The sequence below is a fragment of the Eptatretus burgeri genome, chromosome 5 (genome assembly GCF_056783735.1).
Source record: "Eptatretus burgeri isolate ZD-2024b chromosome 5, Ebu_testis_v1, whole genome shotgun sequence".
Lineage (NCBI taxonomy): Eukaryota > Metazoa > Chordata > Myxini > Myxiniformes > Myxinidae > Eptatretus > Eptatretus burgeri.
Window position 1 is genome coordinate 91,777,166 of NC_140965.1, and position 21,220 is coordinate 91,798,385.

At 41.3% G+C, this 21,220-nt stretch overlaps 1 protein-coding gene and 1 pseudogene across 7 annotated transcripts in view; both read left to right on the forward strand.

Moving 5' to 3' along the window:
* The window catches only part of LOC147026950 (caprin-1-like), a 163,423-nt gene that overhangs the window by 124,740 nt on the left and 17,463 nt on the right, over positions 1 to 21,220 (forward strand). For 5 of the 7 annotated variants that reach the window (XM_085882893.1, XM_085882891.1, XM_085882894.1 and 2 more), the window contains exons 8-9: positions 12,510 to 12,596; positions 16,744 to 16,884. In XM_085882893.1, coding sequence (XP_085739019.1) covers positions 12,510 to 12,596; positions 16,744 to 16,884 — 228 coding nt within the window. The remainder of the gene's footprint in view (positions 1 to 12,509; positions 12,597 to 16,743; positions 16,885 to 21,220) is intronic. The other 2 variants (XM_085882896.1, XM_085882898.1) reach the window with 1 other exon arrangement.
* The window catches only part of LOC147026953 (uncharacterized), a 4,676-nt pseudogene continuing 350 nt past the window's right edge, over positions 16,895 to 21,220 (forward strand).

Genomic DNA, 21,220 nt, shown 5'->3' on the forward strand with positions numbered 1-21,220 from the left:
AAGAGTTACGAAATCGGATGTTGCAGCAGGAATTCCAATAATTTGACTTTTACCACTGGGAATCTCGGTTTCAGGTAGTTAAAAAAAAAAAAAACAGTTTCAGGAGCAAAACAAACAAACTCAAATTGATTGTTTCACAATGAAAATACTCTCAAAGCGGTTGTGACACCAATTGTACTTATAATGTTTCCACTCTCATGGTTAGTGAAACTCCACCTTTGTAGAGGTCACCTTAGAAATTGGTGATTATTTTGTTATTAACAAAATGCTCTTTCGGTGCCCGGTGGTAAAAACTTGTATGAATTCCTGAATAGGCATTTGAAAAACTAGTCGTCATACGAGTTTGATGTGCTAAGTGAAAAAGTGCGCCTGGAGTGGATTTCAAAAGTTGGCAGATTAAATCAATGGTGAGCAAATGTTTGCACGAATAAGATTATTGCACGATGAGTTGAATGGAACACTAGTCTTGCAGATGAAGGCTAGTGTCATTCTGTGTCAGCCGACCGATAGAACAATGGATGGAGTGAACAGTACATTGAGATATATGCTATCTGCTGTGAGAAGCTAATATTATGGGCGTTGATCCTTCGTCGGTGCGAAAGAGCCTGTTGTACTCTGACCATGGGTTGATGGCTCAAACAGCTTCTCCTTGCTTATCACGGCTGTTGGCATACGTCGTTTGATGTTTTGTTAATTCTATCTATTATTTCACAATGATATTGTCAAGTTACTGAAATTGTAGAAGATTATGCTTCCAGCAAATGGATATGGCTGATTCCACTTGTGCTGGGTTGGGAGGTCTGCAACAGGGATTCCTTTCACACATTCATTTACAGAATATAGATTCCATATTGTGTAACCAGTTGCACATCATTGACTGAAAGTAACCCTTTCACACCTTCAAAGAAAATCCGAGTATGAACGTCTTCATTTTTCAAATGCATAAATATGCTTCTTCAAGTTGAACAAAAACAAGAAAAAGAGCAATCAGAGATTGCAGACCTTAGCCAGGACTTCTTTTGTGTGGTGTTTGTGTACCTGGTGTGTTATGTAATTATAACTGCCACTTTATAAATGCTGGCAGTGATGACCAGGCACCAAGACGTCCCGCTTTGATGCAACCCCGCTTTGATCGGACACCTGACCCTGACCCATGACGTTTTAGAAATGATTTATTATTCATTATTCAGTTGAATTTAAAATGGGATTAAAATAAATTCAATTCAAATCAAATGGAAGACCAAATAGGTAGTCTTGCATTGGAGTCATCAGAAAGAACCTGAACAAGCAAAAAGCAAAGATGAAGTTATCAAGAGGAACCTGGATAGGATTCACATTTCAGCTGCTACTCCTCTACCCTCAAACCCATCCAGGTACAGCCAAGTGAACCTTATTCAAAAAATAAATAAATAAAAAACAAAATGAACTAATCAAAGAATGAAATAATTCTGGCTGCCAAGACCATGTGCCTGATAAAGTTTAAATTTATAACATGCATTCCCCATCACTACTGGATCATAAATGTGAAGTTTCACGTCGATTGATGAAGCAGTTCCAGAGAAAACATTTTATATTTTTCTTCAACCCAATATGGCCACCAAACCATGTGACCTATCAATTATTCCTTGACAAGCTTGGACACCCATGGCTTGGGAAACATTTGTGTGAATTTCCCTTCGATCTGTCCAGCCCTTCTGGAGAAGATTTTTGAAGGTTTCAGGGTAATTCGAATATGGTTGCCAAAGCATGGACCTACGACGACATGTGTGTGAACCTTTTCTTCCTCATGGATAAGCGGTCATACGTGTAAAGTTTCACCTCTGATCTGTTCAGCTACTTCAGAGAAGAAGATTTTTGAAGATTTTCTTTGTTTTGTTTGGTTTTTTTAAAATTACTGTTTGAAAACAATATTGTCGCCGAATTACATGACCGATGACATCATCAATGTTTTTTCTGTGGACCATTTTATCCTGAGATGACCCTCAAAATTTTTCATATTGATCAGATGTGTTCTGCATATGCAATTATGATGTCATAACGAAGGTACCTATGAAGTCATAAAATAACACATTCCCCATGAGGAGTACTTGCCATGTGCGAAGTTTCAAATTTTTCCCTTGGTGAGGTCCAAAGTTTTTCCGTTTTTCCAGCATGGTTGCTACACCACGTGACCTATGACGTCATAATTATCATTCAAACAGTCTACATGAGTAGTCACACCAATGGTGAGAATTTTGTCTCAATCCGACAAGCAGTTGCAGAGAAAAACACAAAAGTTCTGTGCGGACAGACAAACAAATGGACCCAAATGCAATACCCTCTCCTTCGGTGAGGGTAAAAATGTTGATTGTTTATTTAAATTGGATCATACTGATGTGTTAGTCTGGAGGATTCCTTAAGGTTATTCTCCATACAACATCCTGAAAGCAGGACTGAATCCTCCTCTTTGTTGTAAAGTGCTGTTATGGTCACTTTGAAGATTTAATTTTCTGTAGGTCTATACAAATGCGACAGTGATGAGTAACTAATTAACTTTTCAACTTTGAGACAATTGAATGAATATCGTTTGGCTTTAATGGAGCAAATTTTTCGCAGTTGTTGAAATGAATCAAATACGACTGTGGAAACCTTTCAAGAAAAGAAAATAATTATTTTGAGAATTATAAAAAAAAGATTATTGTGATGGAAAAATCTTTATTATTGACTGTTTTATTTATGTAACCTTTCACAGATTAAAATATTGTAATGAACGCACATGGCTTGTGCTGTCTGTCCCACCCTGAAGCAGGGAAATGCTAAAAAACAGAAAAGAAAAAGAATTGACAAGTAAAAGTTGCTTCAAATTTATCTGAACATCCTTGAGGATTAGAAAAAAAAAATTCAATTGGTAACAAGGTGGTGTGCCGCAAGGCTGGCCTGTCCCGATTGCTCCCAAAAAGTTTTTTTTCTTTGCTGTTAAGAAATATGCCGTGATATTTTTGCTGTTGAGAAATATGATGATTTTAGAATTTGACTTCAGGGTGTTTCAAAAAGAGTGATGCAACTTTAAATGTTTATTTCCAAAGAAACAGAAACCTCAGGAACACGAACCAAACATTTCTTGAAAGGTTATGACATGGTATTTTATATCACCAATTGCTATTGCAGGAAGTCACTGCTAAAGTTAGTGAGAGCCCAAGGTCTGAAATTGGCATTCATGCAAAATCCTTGTAATTGTCGTTCTCGATGTGTGCCCCTCTGCGGTTCAGACAGGCGTTGATCCTGACTCTAAAGTTCTGTCTAACTTTCCTGTAGGTCTTATGTGGCACTGCCTGGAGGTAGTCCGACACCTCCTGCTTCAAATCATCCAATGTAGCAGGGCGGTTGGTGGAGACAGAGCCCTTGGCAGCCCTCCAGAACTAGTAGTCCAAAGGGTTCAAGTTTGGGCTATGGGGTGCCCAGTCATATGCGGTACCCAGGGCAACGAGGCAGTTTCTGAAGAGCTGCCACAGGAATGTGATGGTGTCACCAGCTGTATGCTGGGGTGCACCATCCTGCATAAACCAGGTCATGCTGAGCTGGTTTGGGGTGACCTTTTGGGCTGGATCATTTTAGAACTTCTGGATTTTAGAACCCGGTGGCACTCACCGTTGGTCGTCACCATCCTGCTGTTGTCATTCTCAAACCAGTAAGGCCCTAACGTTCCCCATCTGGCATTGAAGGTGCAGAAGCATGTGACCTTAGGCCCTTTTCGGTACCTCTCGGTGATCTCAGGTGGTTCTGATCCCCAGAAAATGTTGTTATAGTTGTTGATGGCACCGTTCAAGTGGAAATCGGCTTCATCACTGAACGAGATCAGGTTGATCCAGTTTGGGTACTGCTCCATCCTGTCATTGAGCCAATTGCACATATCAAATCTCCTCATGTCATCTTGATTCAGTTTATGCCTAATCGAGATGATGTGTGGGAAAAGCTTCAGTTCCTCAGTGAGGATACGCCAGACTGATGTTGGTTTGATGCTTAGCTCCCAGGAGTGCCAGTGGTGGCACTCTTGGGACTGTTCACTGCAGAATCCCACACGGCGTCGATGTTGGCTTGGCTCTTGGTTACTGATGCGGCCTGTCACTGTTGTCCTTGCTCTGGTTGTGCACTGTACCCTTGTGCTCGAAATGTTTCACAATATGTTGAATGGCACATTTTGTGGGTCCATCATGTGTTCTGATGTCGTATTCCCGGCAGAACCTCCAGTGGGTGTCTACATACTATTTAGTCTCATACCACAGAGGCCACCACTTTTGTCTTCTGGTTCACTGTCAATGGCATAGTTGAGCTGTGGAGCTCGAAATCCCAGGGAACAAATACCACGATAGCATCACCAAACCCTGAAAAGGAAAACGGTATAGATATAAAAACAAAGAAATGGCAGGAAGGCAAAGTTGTATCACTCTTTTCGCAACACCCTGTACTCTATAGAATGTGTATGTATATGTTTTCAGTTGTGGCCAAAAATATTGACACCCTTGTACTTTTTTCAAATAACGCACCATTTCTTCCAGAAAATTGTTGAAATTAAAATATATTTTGGTATCCACATATTATATGTATTTCTTTGGTTTGTAGTGGAGCAAAACAAAAAAGATGAAAAATTATTTAATCTGGGCTTATTCCACACAGAAATCCTAAAATGGCCTGGGCAATATTATTGGCACCTTTTAGAAGTTGTTAAAAATAATTAGATTTCAAGCAGGTGATTCTCCTTTACTTTGGAATTGAACTCACCTGTGGTGAGTTGCAAGTGCCTGCAATATAAAAATAACTCGTTCAACCAAATTGAATAGACAAAAGTAGTCATTCTGCTGTTTTGTGTCAGTGTGTGCCCCACAATGAGCATGGAGAAAAGAAAGAAAACCAGATAATTGTCTGAGGAGATCGGACACAAGATTGTAGCCAAGCATGGACAATCTCAAGGCTACAAGTCCATCTCCAGAGACCTTGATGTTCCTGTGTTCATTGTACACAATGTTATCATAAGTTTATGGCCCATGGTACTGAAGCCAACCTCCCTGGATGTGACTGAGAGAAAACTTGATTGAAAATTGCAGCAAAGGATTGTTTGGTGGAGAAATCACCTCAATCAACTGCCAAACAGATTAAAGCTGACCTTCAGACACAAGGTATGATAGTTTCAGCTTGCACCATCCATCACCAACTGAATGAAATGGGGTTCTATGGTAGGAGCACATCATCTCTGTGGTTACAGAAAACAAAATTAAGCCTTCAAAGAAAAGAACACCTTCCCTACACTCAAACATGGAGGAGGTTCAGTGATGTTTTGGGGTTGCTGTGCTGCCTCTGGCACTGGGTGCCTTGAACGTGTGCACGGCATTATGAAATCATGAGCTTACCAAGGCATTTTGGAGCGCAATGTTCAACCCAGTGTCAGAAAGCTGGGTCCCTGTCGAAGGTCATGGATCTTGGAGCATTACAATGACCCCTAAACACACTTCAAAAAGCACCCAGGAATGGTTCAAGACGAAACGCTGGACTGTTCGGTCGAGGCCAGCAATGAGTCCAGATATAAATCCCATTGAACACTGTGGGGAGATCTGAAAACAACAGTTGGGAGAAGGCACCCTTCCAATCTGGGAGAACTGGAGCAGTTTGCACAAGAAGAGTGGGCCAAACTGCCAGTAGAGAGGAGTAGGAAGCTCAATCATGGCTAATTGTTGAGACTAAATCATGGCTAATGGCTCAATCATTAACAGTGAAATAAAGAATTGTTGAGACCAAATACATTTGTCAATTTCAATTTATTTTTGGAAAAAATTGTAAGTTATTTGACAAAAGTGCAAGGGTGCCAATATTTTTGGCCACGACTGTATATATTCGATTAATTCTGCCTGTCTGTCCCCATCCTGAAACACAGAAATGCTCGTTGAGAAAAAAAAATCGGACCCATGTCCGAAGGAAGTGGTGCAGTTTAAAATAAATTAATAAAGGTCTGCGTGTGCATGGGTACTTGGGCACATGTGATGAACATGCAAACGCCAACGGGTTTTCCCCGCACTGAGGGTTTGGAATGTTGTTTTTCTTCATTTTTGATGGATGGATGTACGTACCAAACATTGAAGCGGCTACACCACTTAAAAATTAAGTAAGCCACTTCAAATGAATGCAAACTTACGGGACAATTATAATTTAAAAAACAGTTGGACACAAGAGATTGCTTCTTCACGCATATAAAATGCAGATCGTGCAACCTTTTAAAACCAAGAATTTCCCCGGTAGATGAATTGAATGTGATGGGGCAGCCCCATAGCTCTATGGTCTCCCTACGTGATGCCTTAAGACTTATTCTTGTGGGGGTATGTCAAGGATTGTTTTCCAAATCTCTGTTGCTGACAGTGAAACACTTCATGCAAGGATAACCAATATAAGCAGTGTGACGAGAGATATGTTGACCAACACATGGATTGAAGTGGATTATTGCTTGGATGTGCTGCATGCCACTTAAGGTGCAAAAGGAGAACACACGAAACTTTGAATTATGTGAAAGAAATGCAAAAAAACCACATCATTTTATCTCTTTTGGTTTGGTTGTAATACGATTTTAAAACCAGACCAAGACTGTGGACCAGTCTGTACTTTGTTCACAAGCCTAAAATCATCTTCATATAATCCATGGTAAGTTAACCCAATCAAATGTTTTAAATATATCAAAAAGTTGTTAAATTCATTTTTCTCTCTCCTTTAATTTAATTGGTAGGTCATCCAACAACTCGAGACATTCCTTCTTGAACCTCCCAATTTTGAGCTCTTTCAACCAACGCAAGAATAAAAGGCCTCCTTTGTCCCCCCCCCTTTTTTTTCTTTAATCAAGCTATTTTTATCATGGACTTCTGCTGCTCGTTATGTGGAGTTCTAATAATTTATTTGCATATTAAAGTACAACTGAAGTAACTAGACTGGTCATAGAACACCTTACCTCACACAGTCTTGAGACCAAGGACATGGGAAGGGTCTTTCAAACTCTTGCTTTGGGAGCACAATCTATATTTCTTAAGAGCCACCATTTTGTCTGAATCTCGATCTTCCCTAACAATGAGAGCGTGACCAGCACATTGGATTGGTTGAGATGGTGTAATATTTTCTCCGACTACTGCAACATTGGAGGATTTAGGAAGTGGCAAGAATGTTCTTCAGTACGTTGCCTTGTAATCAAAAAGTTTGATCGTCAGATGGAACAAAGTAGTGAAGTATGTAATTCAATTGAAATAAAAGAAAGTCGATAAAGGCTGTAGAAAAATTAATTTTCAGACATTTTCCGCCGTTAATGCAGCGTCTTACACCACCTTATTTAACACGTTAAATTAGTTATTCGTGCCTGTTGTTTGTGTCCTTTATGATGTCACTAAAAACAGTAAGTTTCCTGTTTGGAATGATTTTCAATTTTGTCTGGCTGCCAGACAGACAGACACAGACAGAGTAAAATAAAGCATATTATGCTCGTCTGCACATGTGCGATGAAGACAAAATTCCATGCAATTTACCAAATTCAGCACCAAAGTACTGCTAAACTGCAGGTTCGTGTTCTGATTCATTTTCCAATTTGTGTTCAAAATAAAACATTCAATTGAAATCAAGTTGTTCCTTTGATGATTGACATTTATAGACAGACAGACAAAGTGACCAAATTGTTTCACTCCACTTTTCGATTCACATGTGGTGTAATAAAAAGGTTAAAAATGCATTTCCATTGGCGTTTGAAAAAAATAATAAAAGTGTTTTCTCATCATCACCTAAGAAGGCATGCCACATTTTAAAGACCACTGGGGTCACTCCAACAGGTTGGATAGATATACACTGAGAAGATTTGTTTGGCTTATAGATTGACTTTTGGCAAGCATTTGCATTCATGCTGAATTTCCTTTCACTTTAAAATATGTAAACATGATCAACTCAGAGTTACTCTGAGAAATGACCAAGGTGGTAGGTAGACCCACTGTTTATAGAGGTTCTGGTGTGCTGCTCTTGCTTCTCATCTGTACTCGTCAGCCTGTCCTCATTTGATGACCTCCCATCTGCTACAAGTCGTCATCCATCACTCCTGTACACAAGAACCCTGCAAAAACAGATTCTATCAACGACAGATCAGTGAAGTTGTCTCCAATTGCAAGCAAAGTGATGGAATCCATGTTTGCTGCTGCTGTCTATTCTTTCTTCTTTTTCAAACAGCCCGATCCCTGAGCATCAGTTTGGATTCTGTCCCAGTCATTAAACTCTAGACATGTTGCTGCTTCTTTCAACAAAATGGTTAAGGTACAAAATCTCACAATAAGAGATGACAATCTCAAACTAAAGGTGAAGTCTGTCTCTGGACATGCATCAAGCATTCAGTCCAGTCTGGCATCTTGGTATGCTTGCCAAGGTCGCTGTCTGTGGCATATAAGGCCACCTGCAAACCTGACTTTTGGACTTCCTGCAATTGCACAATCAATGCATCGCTATAAATTAGAACCTTCTCCTTCCTCTCCCAATGGAGGCTGAACTGCCCAAGGCATTATCTTGGACCCATTTTTTTTTTTCTTCATAGATCTCTGATGACCTGGAAAATCCTCTTCCTTTTTGCAGATTCCACATTGTCATACAGTACCCCCATTCCACTGCTTGGCAGATTGCAGCTGCATCGTTCACTGCTGATGTGGAATTTATTTAGTTGCTGGTCTACTAAATGGAACGTGTTCTCCAATCTTGTCTTTCTTGAAGGATTGTCAAAAAACCAACCTGTCTGTTTCCATTGCCAGCCACTGGAAGAGGTTCAGTCTTTTGAACCTCTCAGCCTCACCGTCATAAATGACCTTTTCTAGGCTGACCCACTTCACAAAGCTGTCCTCCAAAGTTAGCAGCAGACTGTGCCTCCTCCCTCATTGGAGGTAATTAATTGATAAATCTCAATTACTTAGCCTCCAAAGCCTTTATTCATTGCTTAATGGAATACTGCTCTCCCCCATGGGCTGGGGCTTCGGCATCACATATTCCTTTCCTGGATTCTTTGGAATGTAAAGCTCTCACCATTTTTGACATCTCCTGCATTATCCCAAGGAGGGGCCCTGTTTGGTTTTACATCACAGACCGTTCGGTGGCATCTGGTTGATTTTTTTTTTCCCCTCTCCTCCGGTCGAGCTGCCTTTGCTATCTCAGCCTTCCAATTCTTCCCAGTTCCTCCAAGGATGCACACCACCTTCCAGTAACCCCCTTGTTAAATTCCCCAAATCCAGGCTTTCTACACACCTCCACTTTTTTGCTCTTCTTTTTTCATTTGTGGAACTGCCTTGTGCAGATGGTTCAATTTTACTCTTCTCTCCAGGGATTCAAGCAAGCAGAAGCAGTGCATCGTCATCTCATGTAATCCCCCATTCTTGCCCTCAATATTTTCTATCCCCATTGACCTTCCTCAGCACAACTCTCATGTGCGCGTTATGTTGTTTTCCCTCTCTCCCCTCTCTCTCCCCCCTATCTCCCCCCATTTCCCCCCTCTCTCCTCTCTTTTTTTCTTTCCTTTTTCATTTCCTTGCTTTTGTCTAACTCTGGCATCACTGACCTACTGTTTTCCAAATACTTGCCTTTCTGCCCTAGGTTTTCTCCCTCTTCCATGAGCCTGATTGTTTTTTTGTTTTTTTTGCGTCAAAACCTAATAGGCAAATTACCTTGCTTCCAATTATAAGCAAGGTCATGGAATCTATCATTTCATTTGACATCAAATCCTTCCTTTTCTCCAATGGCCTGATCTCAGATCATCAGTTTAATTTCAGACTCAGTCATTCGACCCTGGACATTCTGCTTCTACTCTCCCAACAATGGATGAAGAAACACTATCTCAGAAATGAAATCACTGGTGTGTGTTAGAACATATCTTGAGCATTTGCTTGTCTGGCACCCTGTCTTGATTTCAAAACTCTCTGCTTATGGCATCCAAGGCCAGACCTCTCAAGGATAATTGACTCCTTCACCCCTAAAGTTAGTGAGTTAGCATGTATCTCAGAATGGGATCCTCTCATCTCCTCTCCTTGTCAAGACTGAGATGCCCTCAGGCAGTTTCTTGGGCTCAGTTTTGTACCTCATCTTCATCAATGATTTTTCTAATTCCTTGGAAAATCCTGCCTATCTCTTTGCTGATGATTCCACCTTCTGCTGTTTCGTTTATCATCCTGCAGACAGGCAGGCAACAACCTTTCCCTCTGCAGACCTTGATTGAATTTGGAGCTGGTCCAACACATGGAATATGTCTTTCAACCCCGACAAATCCCACACACACACCCTGTCTCTCGGAAAGGATCGTTTGGCAAACTCATCTATACTTCCTAAACAAACCACTTGAAGAGGTGAAGTCACCCAACCTTTGTGCCTCTCCATCAGCTATTATCTTTCTTGACAGACCACATTTCCAGGATGGCATCGAAAGCCAGCCACCGATTGGGTATCCTCAGTCGTGAAAGGTCTTTCCTTTGCCAATCTGCACTTTTGACAACCTACAAGGCCTTCATTCTCAGCTTGATGGAGAACTGCTCTCCCCTTTGGGCTGGCACCTTGCCTCACACCTTTCCCTTCTTGATGCCGTGGAAAGCAAGGCCCTCAAAATCATTGAGAACTCCTGCAACTAAGCTGTGTACCCGAGATCTGTTACTTTCGCATCACAGACCGTTGGTGGCCTCTTTGTATTCTACCACTACCTTTTTGGTCTTGCATCTTTTGCCCTCTCTTGGCTCTGTCCCTCTCAGGTCTCTGCAGGGTGCATATGGTCTACCAGTAATCCTCCTTTTGTTGAACTCCCAAAATCCAGGCTCACTGCTTACCTCCACTCATTTGTTCCTCGCTTCTCTCGCCTGTGGAACCAACTTCCCCAGTCTGTTCGATCACATTCTTCCCTGCAGGCCTTCAAGATGCCTGTTCACCACTACCTCAGGTCACCCTCATTCATACTCCTGATAGCTTATACTCCAAATGACCATATTCCCATGCACTCCTTTTTTCTGGTTATTGTGATTTCTCCCTCCTCTCCCTTACCTCTTTTCATTTGTTAGCTGTCAGTTGGTTTGTTCCTTTTCTGTTTCATCCCCCGCTTTCTCTTTCCTCTTCTTACTGTGTTTCAGCTTGTGTGTAGCTTGTTCATCTCCATGTCCTTCCACCCCCTCCTCCCCTCTCCTTGATCTCACTCTCACTTTTACTCTGCAATTGGTTTTTTTCCCCCTTTCCTTTCCATTCTGCTCCAGATTTTCCATGAGCCTCACTCATGTATACAAAAAACCTCATCTGAATGTTGCCCTGTGGATGATCTTGACAGTGTTTAAATCCATCAGATACAGACAGGTATATGGTACAATAATAGCACACAATCTGTGGTGTGAAATAATGTTTGTTTGTAATTTTCTCAGTATTGTATCAGTGGGTTTCCTGCTGGAATGTTATTATTATTTTATTTATTTCTTTATTGTTCTCTCCACATAAAATAGTTGTAAATCCACCACATTCTTTCTGCTTTTATCTCTCTCCATCAATCTGCCTGACTTAACTGGATGTCCTTTGGATGCAACTGAAGTTGTTAACCCACCATTCAGAAAGGTTCTGGGATTGAAGGGTGAAAAACTAGACTGATGAATTGTTCCTCGCTGATGATCTGAATGGCTAATGAACCAAGCAGTCAGTATAATGAAGGAATCCTGCTGCTCTATGTCTCTCTGTCTCTGTCTCTGTCTCTGTCTCTCTCTCTCTCTCTCTCTGTCTCTCTGTCTCTGTCTGTCTCTCTGTCTCTGTCTCTCTGTCTCTGTCTCTCTGTCTCTGTGTCTCTCTCTCTCTCTGTCTCTCTCTCTCTGTCTCTCTGTCTCTGTCTCTCTGTCTCTGTCTCTCTCTCTCTCTGTCTCTCTCTCTCTCTCTGTCTCTCTCTCTCTGTCTCTCTGTCTCTCTCTTTTTCTGTCTCTCTCTCTCTTTCTGTCTCTCTTTTTCTGTCTCTCTCTCTCTTTCTGTCTGTCTCTGTCTCTCTCTCTCTTTCTGTCTCTGTCTCTCTCTCTCTCTCTTTCTGTCTCTGTCTCTCTCTCTCTCTCTCTTTCTGTCTCTGTCTCTCTCTCTCTCTTTCTGTCTCTGTCTCTCTCTCTCTCTTTCTGTCTCTGTCTCTCTCTCTCTCTTTTTCTGTCTCTTTTTCTGTCTCTGTCTCTCTCTCTCTCTGTCTCTCTCTCTCTCTCTCTGTCTGTCTCTCTCTCTCTGTCTGTCTCTCTCTCTCTCTCTGTCTCTGTCTCTCTGTCTCTGTCTCTGTCTCTGTCTCTGTCTCTGTCTCTGTCTCTGTCTCTCTCTGTCTCTCTGTCTCTCTGTCTCTCTGTCTCTCTGTCTCTCTGTCTCTCTGTCTCTCTGTCTCTCTGTCTCTCTGTCTCTCTGTCTCTCTGTCTCTCTGTCTCTCTGTCTCTCTGTCTCTCTGTCTCTCTCTATTTTGCTGGAGACATGCTTGCATCCCAAATTTGTATTTTGTTTTTCTTTTGCAGTTCGTGAATACCCGGTATCTTGCTGACAATGAGTTGGCACCAAAAGAAGCTGAAGAAACGGTGCCATGGAGTTCGGGACCAAAACCAGTAAGAATCATCCCGAGAGAATCCACTATAATGAACCAATTTTGATTTCTGGGTCCGACTGAATATGCAGATGTTTACGTGATGAATGTTACTTTTTTGAGATTGGCTGCATGTAAATTTTGGGTTTTCCTCTTCCTTCCCTTACCCCTCCTTCCCTCCCCAAATATATTGGTTTTGAAGTTGGCAAAGAAAAGTATGAATAAATTTTGCCAAATGCATAAAATATATAAACATTATTAAAAAGGTTAAAATGCAAATTCTGACTTGGTCACACTCTGAAAATGAAGAACCACACACTGCCATACATGGTGTCAGCTGCAACACCGCTTCCCACACTGTCAACATGAAAGCTTCACCCCCCCCCCACCCCACACCCATCCCTGCCCGGAAAGGAATGGATCCACATTCATTTTGGCTCACTGACTGTCTCTGTTGAAAAAAATCAATTTTATTCAAGAGAGTCGAAGAAAAATCCAAGCATTGCAACAAAGCAATTCATGAACTTCAGTCTAAAGACAAAAGTACACCACATGGCCAAAAGTATGTGGACACCCCTTCTAATTCGTGTATTTAGATATTTCAGCCACACACATTGCTGACAGATGTATAACATCAAGCACACAGCCATGCAATCGACAAAAACAAACATTGGATGAACTGAAGAGTTCAGTGACTTAAAGCGTGGCACCGTCATAGGATGCCACCTTTCCAACAAGTCAGCTCGTCAAATTTCTGCCCTGCTAGAGCTGCCCCGGTCAACTGTAATTGCTATTATTATGAAGTGGAAACGTTTAGGAGCAACAACAGCTCAGCCGCAAAGTGGTAGGCCACACAAGCTCACAGAACAGGACCGCAGAATGTTGAAGCGTTTTGCGTGGAAAAATTGCCTGTCGTCGGTTGCAACACTCATTACTGAGTTCCAAAACTGACTGGAAGTAATGTAAAGTTCATCACCATTGGATCCTGGAGCAGTGGAAATGCGTTCTCTGGAGTGATGAATCGTGCTTCACCATCTAGCAGTCGTCGGATGAATCGGTTTGGTGGATGCCATGAGAACGCGACCTGCCTGAATGCATAGTGCCATCTATAAAGTTTGGTGGAGGACGAATAATGTTCTGGGGCTGTTTTTCAGAGTTCGGCCTCGGCCCCTTAGTTCCAGTGAAGGGAAATCTTAATGCAACAGCATCCAATGATATTCTAGTTGATTCTGTGCTTCCAACTTTGTAGCAATACTTTAGGGAAGGCCCTTTCCTGTTTCGGCATGACAATGCCTCCATGCATAAAGCGAGGTCCATACAGAAATGGTTTCTTGAGATTATTGTGGAAGAACTTAATTGGCCTGCACAGAGCCCTGACCTCAACCCCATCATACATTTTTGGGATGAATTGAAACGCCGACTGCGAGCCAGACCTAATCACTCAACATCAGTACCCGACCTCTCATGCTCTTGTGGCTGAATGGAAGCAAGTCCCCGCAGCAATGTTCTAACATCCAGTGGAAAGCCTTCCTAGAATAGTAGAGGCTGATATAGCTGCAAAGGGGGGGACCAACTCCATATTAATGCCCATGATTTTGGAATGAGATGTTGGGTGAGCAGATGTCCACATACTTTGGCCATGTAGTGTACATCATAATACAAAGCTTGACAGACTAATACACATGTACCTTCACAATCAAGCCAAAATGCACGGTTTTTCAAGAAATACTTGCATGCTGGCACTCGTGCCACAAATGAATTGTTGTAAATGTACTCTATTTGTGGTTTCCCTCTGAAGTTGAGCTGGACACTGTTCCATATAGGATTATATCTAAATATCCACTTCTGAACTGGAATAGTGACCATGAACCGCAGTTCCAAAACAGTACTTTTGCTGCAAGGGTCCTGATCAACAGGGGGTGCCTGCCACACATCCATTCTAGTTTAGCATCCATTATTCAGTTAGCTCGATTTCTGAATACAGTTTGTAATAAGGATTTAAAAATATATATGTCAATGCAACTTTTGACCGGCATAGTGAGTGAAAACATCAAACTGTTTATTGGAAAGCAGTCAGCTATTGCCCACAGTGTCACACATGAAAGCTTTACAAGCCTTTTGATTGCTTGGTATCCCAAAGATATCATGCTGTCACATTCACTTTTACGAGTACCATGACGACCGTCATGGTCGCATCAAGTATCGATATCATTTACTTCACATCTTTGTCATAATGCTTTGCCAAAAGGTGTCCTAATTGCTTTGCTTGAGCACTGATTTTTGTTGGCTTCCCAGTGGTCGATCAAATGTATATAATCAGAACAGGATTAACATTATCTTATCTGTAAAAGTAATATCCACATTTGTGTCTACTCTGGATCCATTTCATCCTCCTTGGTGGTTATTGATATGTGAGTGATGGAAACAAAGTATCTTTAGTTTTGTGTGTTTGCGTGTTTGTGTTTAAAAAAAAAAAAAAAAAAATTTCTCTGCAACCGCTTTGCTGATCAATGCAAAGCTTTAAACATAGGTGGAACTCAGGGAGAATATTTTATTGATAACTGACATCAAATGGCATGTAACATGGGAGCCATGTTGGATTAAAGGAAAAAAAAATTGGGCATCTTCTTCTTCTCTGAAACTGCTCAACAACAAAAAAAATTGAATTAACATACATCATAAACTCCCCATGGGGTACATAGGATGGTAATGATGACATTTGTGGTATTCTAGCCATAATTTGTTGAATCAAAATCCTTATCTGAAAAATCTGAAACTTCATACATCTGATCTATACCTAGATTTGAGTGAATAATTAAATTTATGACTTCATCAGTCATGTGGTCCGGTAGCCATATTGGATTGAAAATAAAAACGTGAAGAAAATTTCCAGAACCACTTAACAGATCTATGCAGAACTTCATACATATGATCAATTCGCTGTGGGTAATATAGTTTGAATTTTTTTTCCTATTCCCCTTCATTGATGCAATTTTGCCTTAATGTGCACAAAAGTGTTTCTTAAATATCCTAATAATCAATAAATAAAACTATGGATAAATGCAATGTATGTAACATAATAGGGTGCAAGTACATGGATGATATGGTCAATGGGCAATAATAGTAGCGTGTTCAGTTAACAATTGTATCCTTGTTCAAAATGAGCGTGTGAGGCGAGACTGTCCTCTATCGAGTGCCGTTCGAGTTTAGTTTGTATTTTTGTATGACTACTCGTCTTGCTAAATGACAATGCTGTGTAATGATGAGGGATCTCCTAATAATTGTGACCCTAGCAATAAAAGTACTTTGGAAATTGGTAGCCACACGCACTCTGTGCAGCAAGTTACCGAGCGTTGTAATCAAAGGGTTTTTGACACTGTGCCAATACTGACATGCCATAACCCACATTACAGTGCTAAACATGCAAATTATAATCACATCTTATGATGGTCACACAGAGGAAGCATAAACACAAAACCTCTTGAGATTAGTGGGTATGCCACTTCTGCTTCAGATAGTAAAAAGATTTTTCACAAATCGAATGTAACAATACTAAAGGCCACATTATGATTCACATTGTTTTATGTGCGAGCAGTGAGGATGTTAACAATTGGTATGGGACCATCACACTGGCATGATTGATTGCAATTCCAAGAGTTTCACAGATTAGTGCCTTCAACAGTTGGAACGTCATGGCAGTGAAAAGCTCCTGCACCATGGTTTAGGATGATGCCATTTGTTGGACCTGGGTATTGTAGCAAAACCTTCAACCCATCATTGGTTCATTTGCACAAATGATTCCTGGACCAACTGTAGATAAGGCTTGTTTTCTCAAAAAATTGGGAAATGTATGTTTGACTTGATAATGTCATGATTGCTATTTTAGAAGCATAGTACCAGTCATCTTCTTGGTAGTGAAAGGATGTCAGACTGAACTGAAAAGATATCGAAGGGATCGTGGAGCAACCACCAATCACTCTACGTGGTGAGATATTGGCTGTGTTGAAATAGCTAACTTCCCGCCAACCCCCTCCCCCCTTTTGCTACGTGAGCCATTGGTGCCACCTGTTCGTCTGACTTTGTGTTTTGCTTGATTCATCAGTGTGTTTACTTTTACTTTTGTGAATGCTATCATCTCACGGATGTGGAAAACTTTGGTGTTTACACAGAGCCCTGCGCTACAGGCTGATGTGGCAACTCCGAGCAGCATTCCTGTAGTAACAGAAAGTTCCTTGCAAGACACTGCAATGCGTCGACAGAAATTGCACGATCTCATGGCCCAGATGCAAGGGACTTTCAACTTCATGCAGGTCAATTTTGATTCTTGTGGTATTGACTTCATACGTTTTGTGCCTTATGACTTGTTCCCACTAGACTCTTTAGCATGTGATAACCAATTTCTTGTACTTCATGTGTTGCAAAGCTGAGTGCCAGACAGGATCAAAGGCATGAGAGATTTGCCTGTCTGTTTTGGATTTGTGGCAATTCATCCATTGTTGACTTGAAGAACCAAATGATGATAAACATTTAGAGAGTTGGAAGAGAAATTAGACTTGAGGCCTGGAGTAATGAATAGGCTCCACATATGGATGAAATCGAAGCATGCTAATCACTGGGAAGCAAGGAGAGGCTGACGTTTTGGCAGTTAACCTTTTGTCACAATCAACGAAGCGTTAACACTTGAAATCTCTGAGGAAGCATTATCGACACCAGCCTTCACAAGCAAGACTAGTTCTTCATACCACATAAGATCCCATTAATTTACTTGAGGGGGGTTGAAAGCTGTGTGATCAGTAGTTGCGGGGATCGGTCACGGCTTCGTAACAAGTCAGCAGCAGTTTTATTTTTTATAACAATTTTAATTAATGTACTGTTGGGGAAAAAAAGTGTAGACATTGGAATTAAATCGTGAACGTTGTCAAAATGAATGGTTATTTTGATGCCATGATAAATGTACAATTTCTTCAGTTTTATTTTAATTACCAGATAACCTGTTCTTCATATTTTAGGTTTATTCTCCGAAATAAGCTCACAGAGTGGGACCCGGTGTCCGGCCGTCCGTCCGTCCCAACGTACATCCGTTAACATTTCACTAAAACGTCTCCTCACAAACCACCCGACCGATGATGGACCATATTTGGTATGATGTATCAGGACAGCAAGGTCTCGTATCTCCCTGATATTCATATTTCCTCTGGAAAGGGGGCTACGACCTCCCTCTCCTCATCCCTCATATTCACTAAAACATTTTCTGATCCCATGAACGGTGCATATTCACTAAAACATTTTCCTCACAAACTGCATGACCGATATGAACCGATTTTGGTACAATACATCAGAACTATAAGGTCTATGGGGTTGTCATCCCCATCCTGATCCGCTCCCCATAAGAAGCTGCAAAAGGGGAATTTCATCTCAAATTCAGGTAATTTAATGAAAAATCTTCTTAGAAACCAACAATCAGATGCAGACAAAAATCTTCATCAAACATATGGACCGTGCCATGACCTTAAGTTGTGCTTGCCATGACTGTACCCCTTCAGGAAAGTGGGGGAGGGTGAGCGTGGCATGGTCCTTTTACCCCAATCCCTCATTTTCACCCTGCCTGTTGGGAAAATAACCGTCAGTTTGTTGAATATATTGTTATAGTCGTCGTCCGTTCCGGTTGCCCAGTATAAATCCAGTGAGTTGACTGCTCTGGGTCGGATCACGGCTTTTTTTTAATCTCCGATACCGTACCTGTTGGAGCCGTTGAGCCAGCCAAACTCTACCCCGATAGGCGATCGCATGACTGATCTTGCGAGGCGGAGCAAAACTTAGCCACCTGACGCTATCTTATTGTGCGGTGTTAACCTCAACCAATCCACCCTGAAAAGGATTTACCAAAATCCATCAGATGAAGCAGGATTTACCAAAATCTAAACATAATTCACCCAGAGATCAAGTGCATTTAAAATAAATTGCATGTGGAGGAATTTTCAAAGGGAAGCAATCTATCTATCTTCGATATAGTACTAAAACTCTCATCTTGTATGTTTGTATGTATATGTATTAGTTTGGTTTCTATTTGTTTTTTAATTTGAAAGTTGCAAGTCTCACCCCCCCCCCCCCCATTTATTTTCCCTTTGATGAGAAAACACCACTGGTGAAGTTTCAGCCAAATCGAACTGTGTTTAGGGGTCACTACTGGATATTGAAATTTCGGAATTTTGTGGTTTTAAATATCCCCGCTTTAAAATGTTATGGAACCACTGAATATGGCAGTCCATCTTGAATTGATTATTTTAATTGACTGTCATAGGTAAGATGGCGTGTGCACGATATTGGTCCCGATGGGCCCCGCCCACCACTTCCTTATATGGTCACAGTTGTATGCTAATTTGGTTATTTTGGTGTGTTGTCTTCCAGACTGATCACCCGGTGAACAATAGTCTCATTCGCGAAAATGGATCTGAGAAGTAAGGATCCACCAGTGTGTGGCTGGTCGGATACCGTGCTCCAGAGCTATGTGGACGTAAATTGCCATCAAAACGTGAAGTCCTTCAAGTGTTTTTCTATTTTCATCTGACAGAGAAGAAAACAGTCCAGGAAAGTGCAAAATTAGTGACTGAGCAATTGATAAAATTCTGGGACAGAGCGAGAATTCCATATAGACAGACTTATCATGTGATAAAGAAAATCAAGGACTTATTTGCTGATTGGCAGAAACTTCATAAAAACAAGAACAATAGAACTAAAATGTCACAAACTCACATAGACAAGGAAAACAAGTTCTCTGAAGACCTGGGTGATTTGATGGACATAGTACACCAAAATGCTTTAGATATGATTATCATAGAAGAGGATAAATTGTTTTTGATTGCTCAAAGGGAGGACAGGAGACGAGGATACATGAGTGAAGTTGATACAGATTTAGCAGAGAAAGAAAAACGACGAGAAATGTTTGATACACAAATACAAAATCAAGTGTTAAAAGATGTGCCGAAGAGAGTGTCGCAGATCTTATGGACTCAACAAGCAGTGGAACTGAGGAAGATGACGTAGATATCTGGAAATCACCTTGCCCAGGGACATCCACATCCACATCCACGTCCGTCGTCAAAAGGGCTCGAAAATCGGTTCTAACACCAAACCTAGAGGCTTCACTTGATTGGGCTAAAGTCAGTGGCCGCAAAGCTACATTTATCTTGGCCTCAGCGGCGCAAAGTCTGGGCCACGACCTAAACGACTTAGCTATCAATAGGTCAACAATCAGAAAACATCGACAAGTACATTGACTGAAAATTGCTGAATCATTGAAGGCAGAATTATAACCTACAGTGCCACGAATGGTGCACTGGGACAGCAAGCTACTTCCAGATTTAACCGGGAAAGACCTGGTGGATCGTCTACCAATTATTGTGTCAGGAGCCGATGTCCAGCAGTTACTAGGAGTACCAAAACTTCCAGGTGGAACTGGTGAATTGATGGCTAACGCAATCCACACGACACTGGAACAATGGGGATTGGAAGACCGAATAAAATGTCAATGCTTTGACACCGCCAGTAGTAACACTTATCCCATGAACGGTGCATGTGTTCTATTAGAACAGAAATTGGGACATCAAATGTTGCATTTTGCCTGTCGTCACCACATGCACGAAATTGTCCTCGAGGCAGTCACAGTTACTTGCCTTGGTCTTTCAACGGGACCTGACATCGCCTTGTTCAAGAGATTTCAAGGCCAGTGGCAATTCATCGACCAGGAAAAATTTGAAATTTTACTGTAGATGAGAATGAGCAAGAATTTGTGAGTGTTGATGATACGATATTATTTGCAAAAGAGCAATTGAAAAAATACCAGCCTCGTGATGATTATAAAGAACTATTGGAACTCTCAATAATCACACTCGGTGGCATCCCGGAGAGAGGAATTCGATTCAGGCTTTCTGGGGCCTTGCATCAAGCCAGCTGGATGGCGAAAGCCATATATGGAACCAAAATCTTCCTATTCAGAAAACAATTCAAACTAACTAAACGAGAGGAAAAAGGAATGCAGAATTTAACTGTGTTTGTGATTGGGATTTACATTAAACATTGGTTTACTGCTCCAAGTGCCGTCAGAGCTCCTGCAAACGACCTGGAATTTTTGAAGAAACTGGAATCATAAAATTGTGAATGAGGAAATTTCGAGAATAGCTGTGAAGAAGTTCTCCGGACATTTATGGTACCTGAGTGAGGAACTAATTCCACTAGCTCTATTTGATGATAAGGTTTCTGCTGAAACTAAGGCAAGAATTAGCACTGCGATAACCCAGGGAGATGGAGCAGAATTGGACCATTATCCAAGCAAACGAACTACTGTACTAGTTCACGATATTCCAAGAAGAGAACTGTGGGATTTCCCAACTCAAAATTCCCAACGGTTTTTCGTGTTCCTCGAATTGCCGATGGCTTTTTTGAATGATGACCCAGTAACATGGCATCAGAGCGAAAGTTACAATGCAGCACTGGCTATTGTCTCAAAACTCAAAGCAGTGAACGACAATGCAGAACATGGAGCTGCTCTAATGACGGAATACAATGAAATACTCACTTCCAACGAGGACCAAAAACAATATTTGCTCCAGGTTGCTTCAGAGCATAGAAGGAAAATGCCGACCTGCA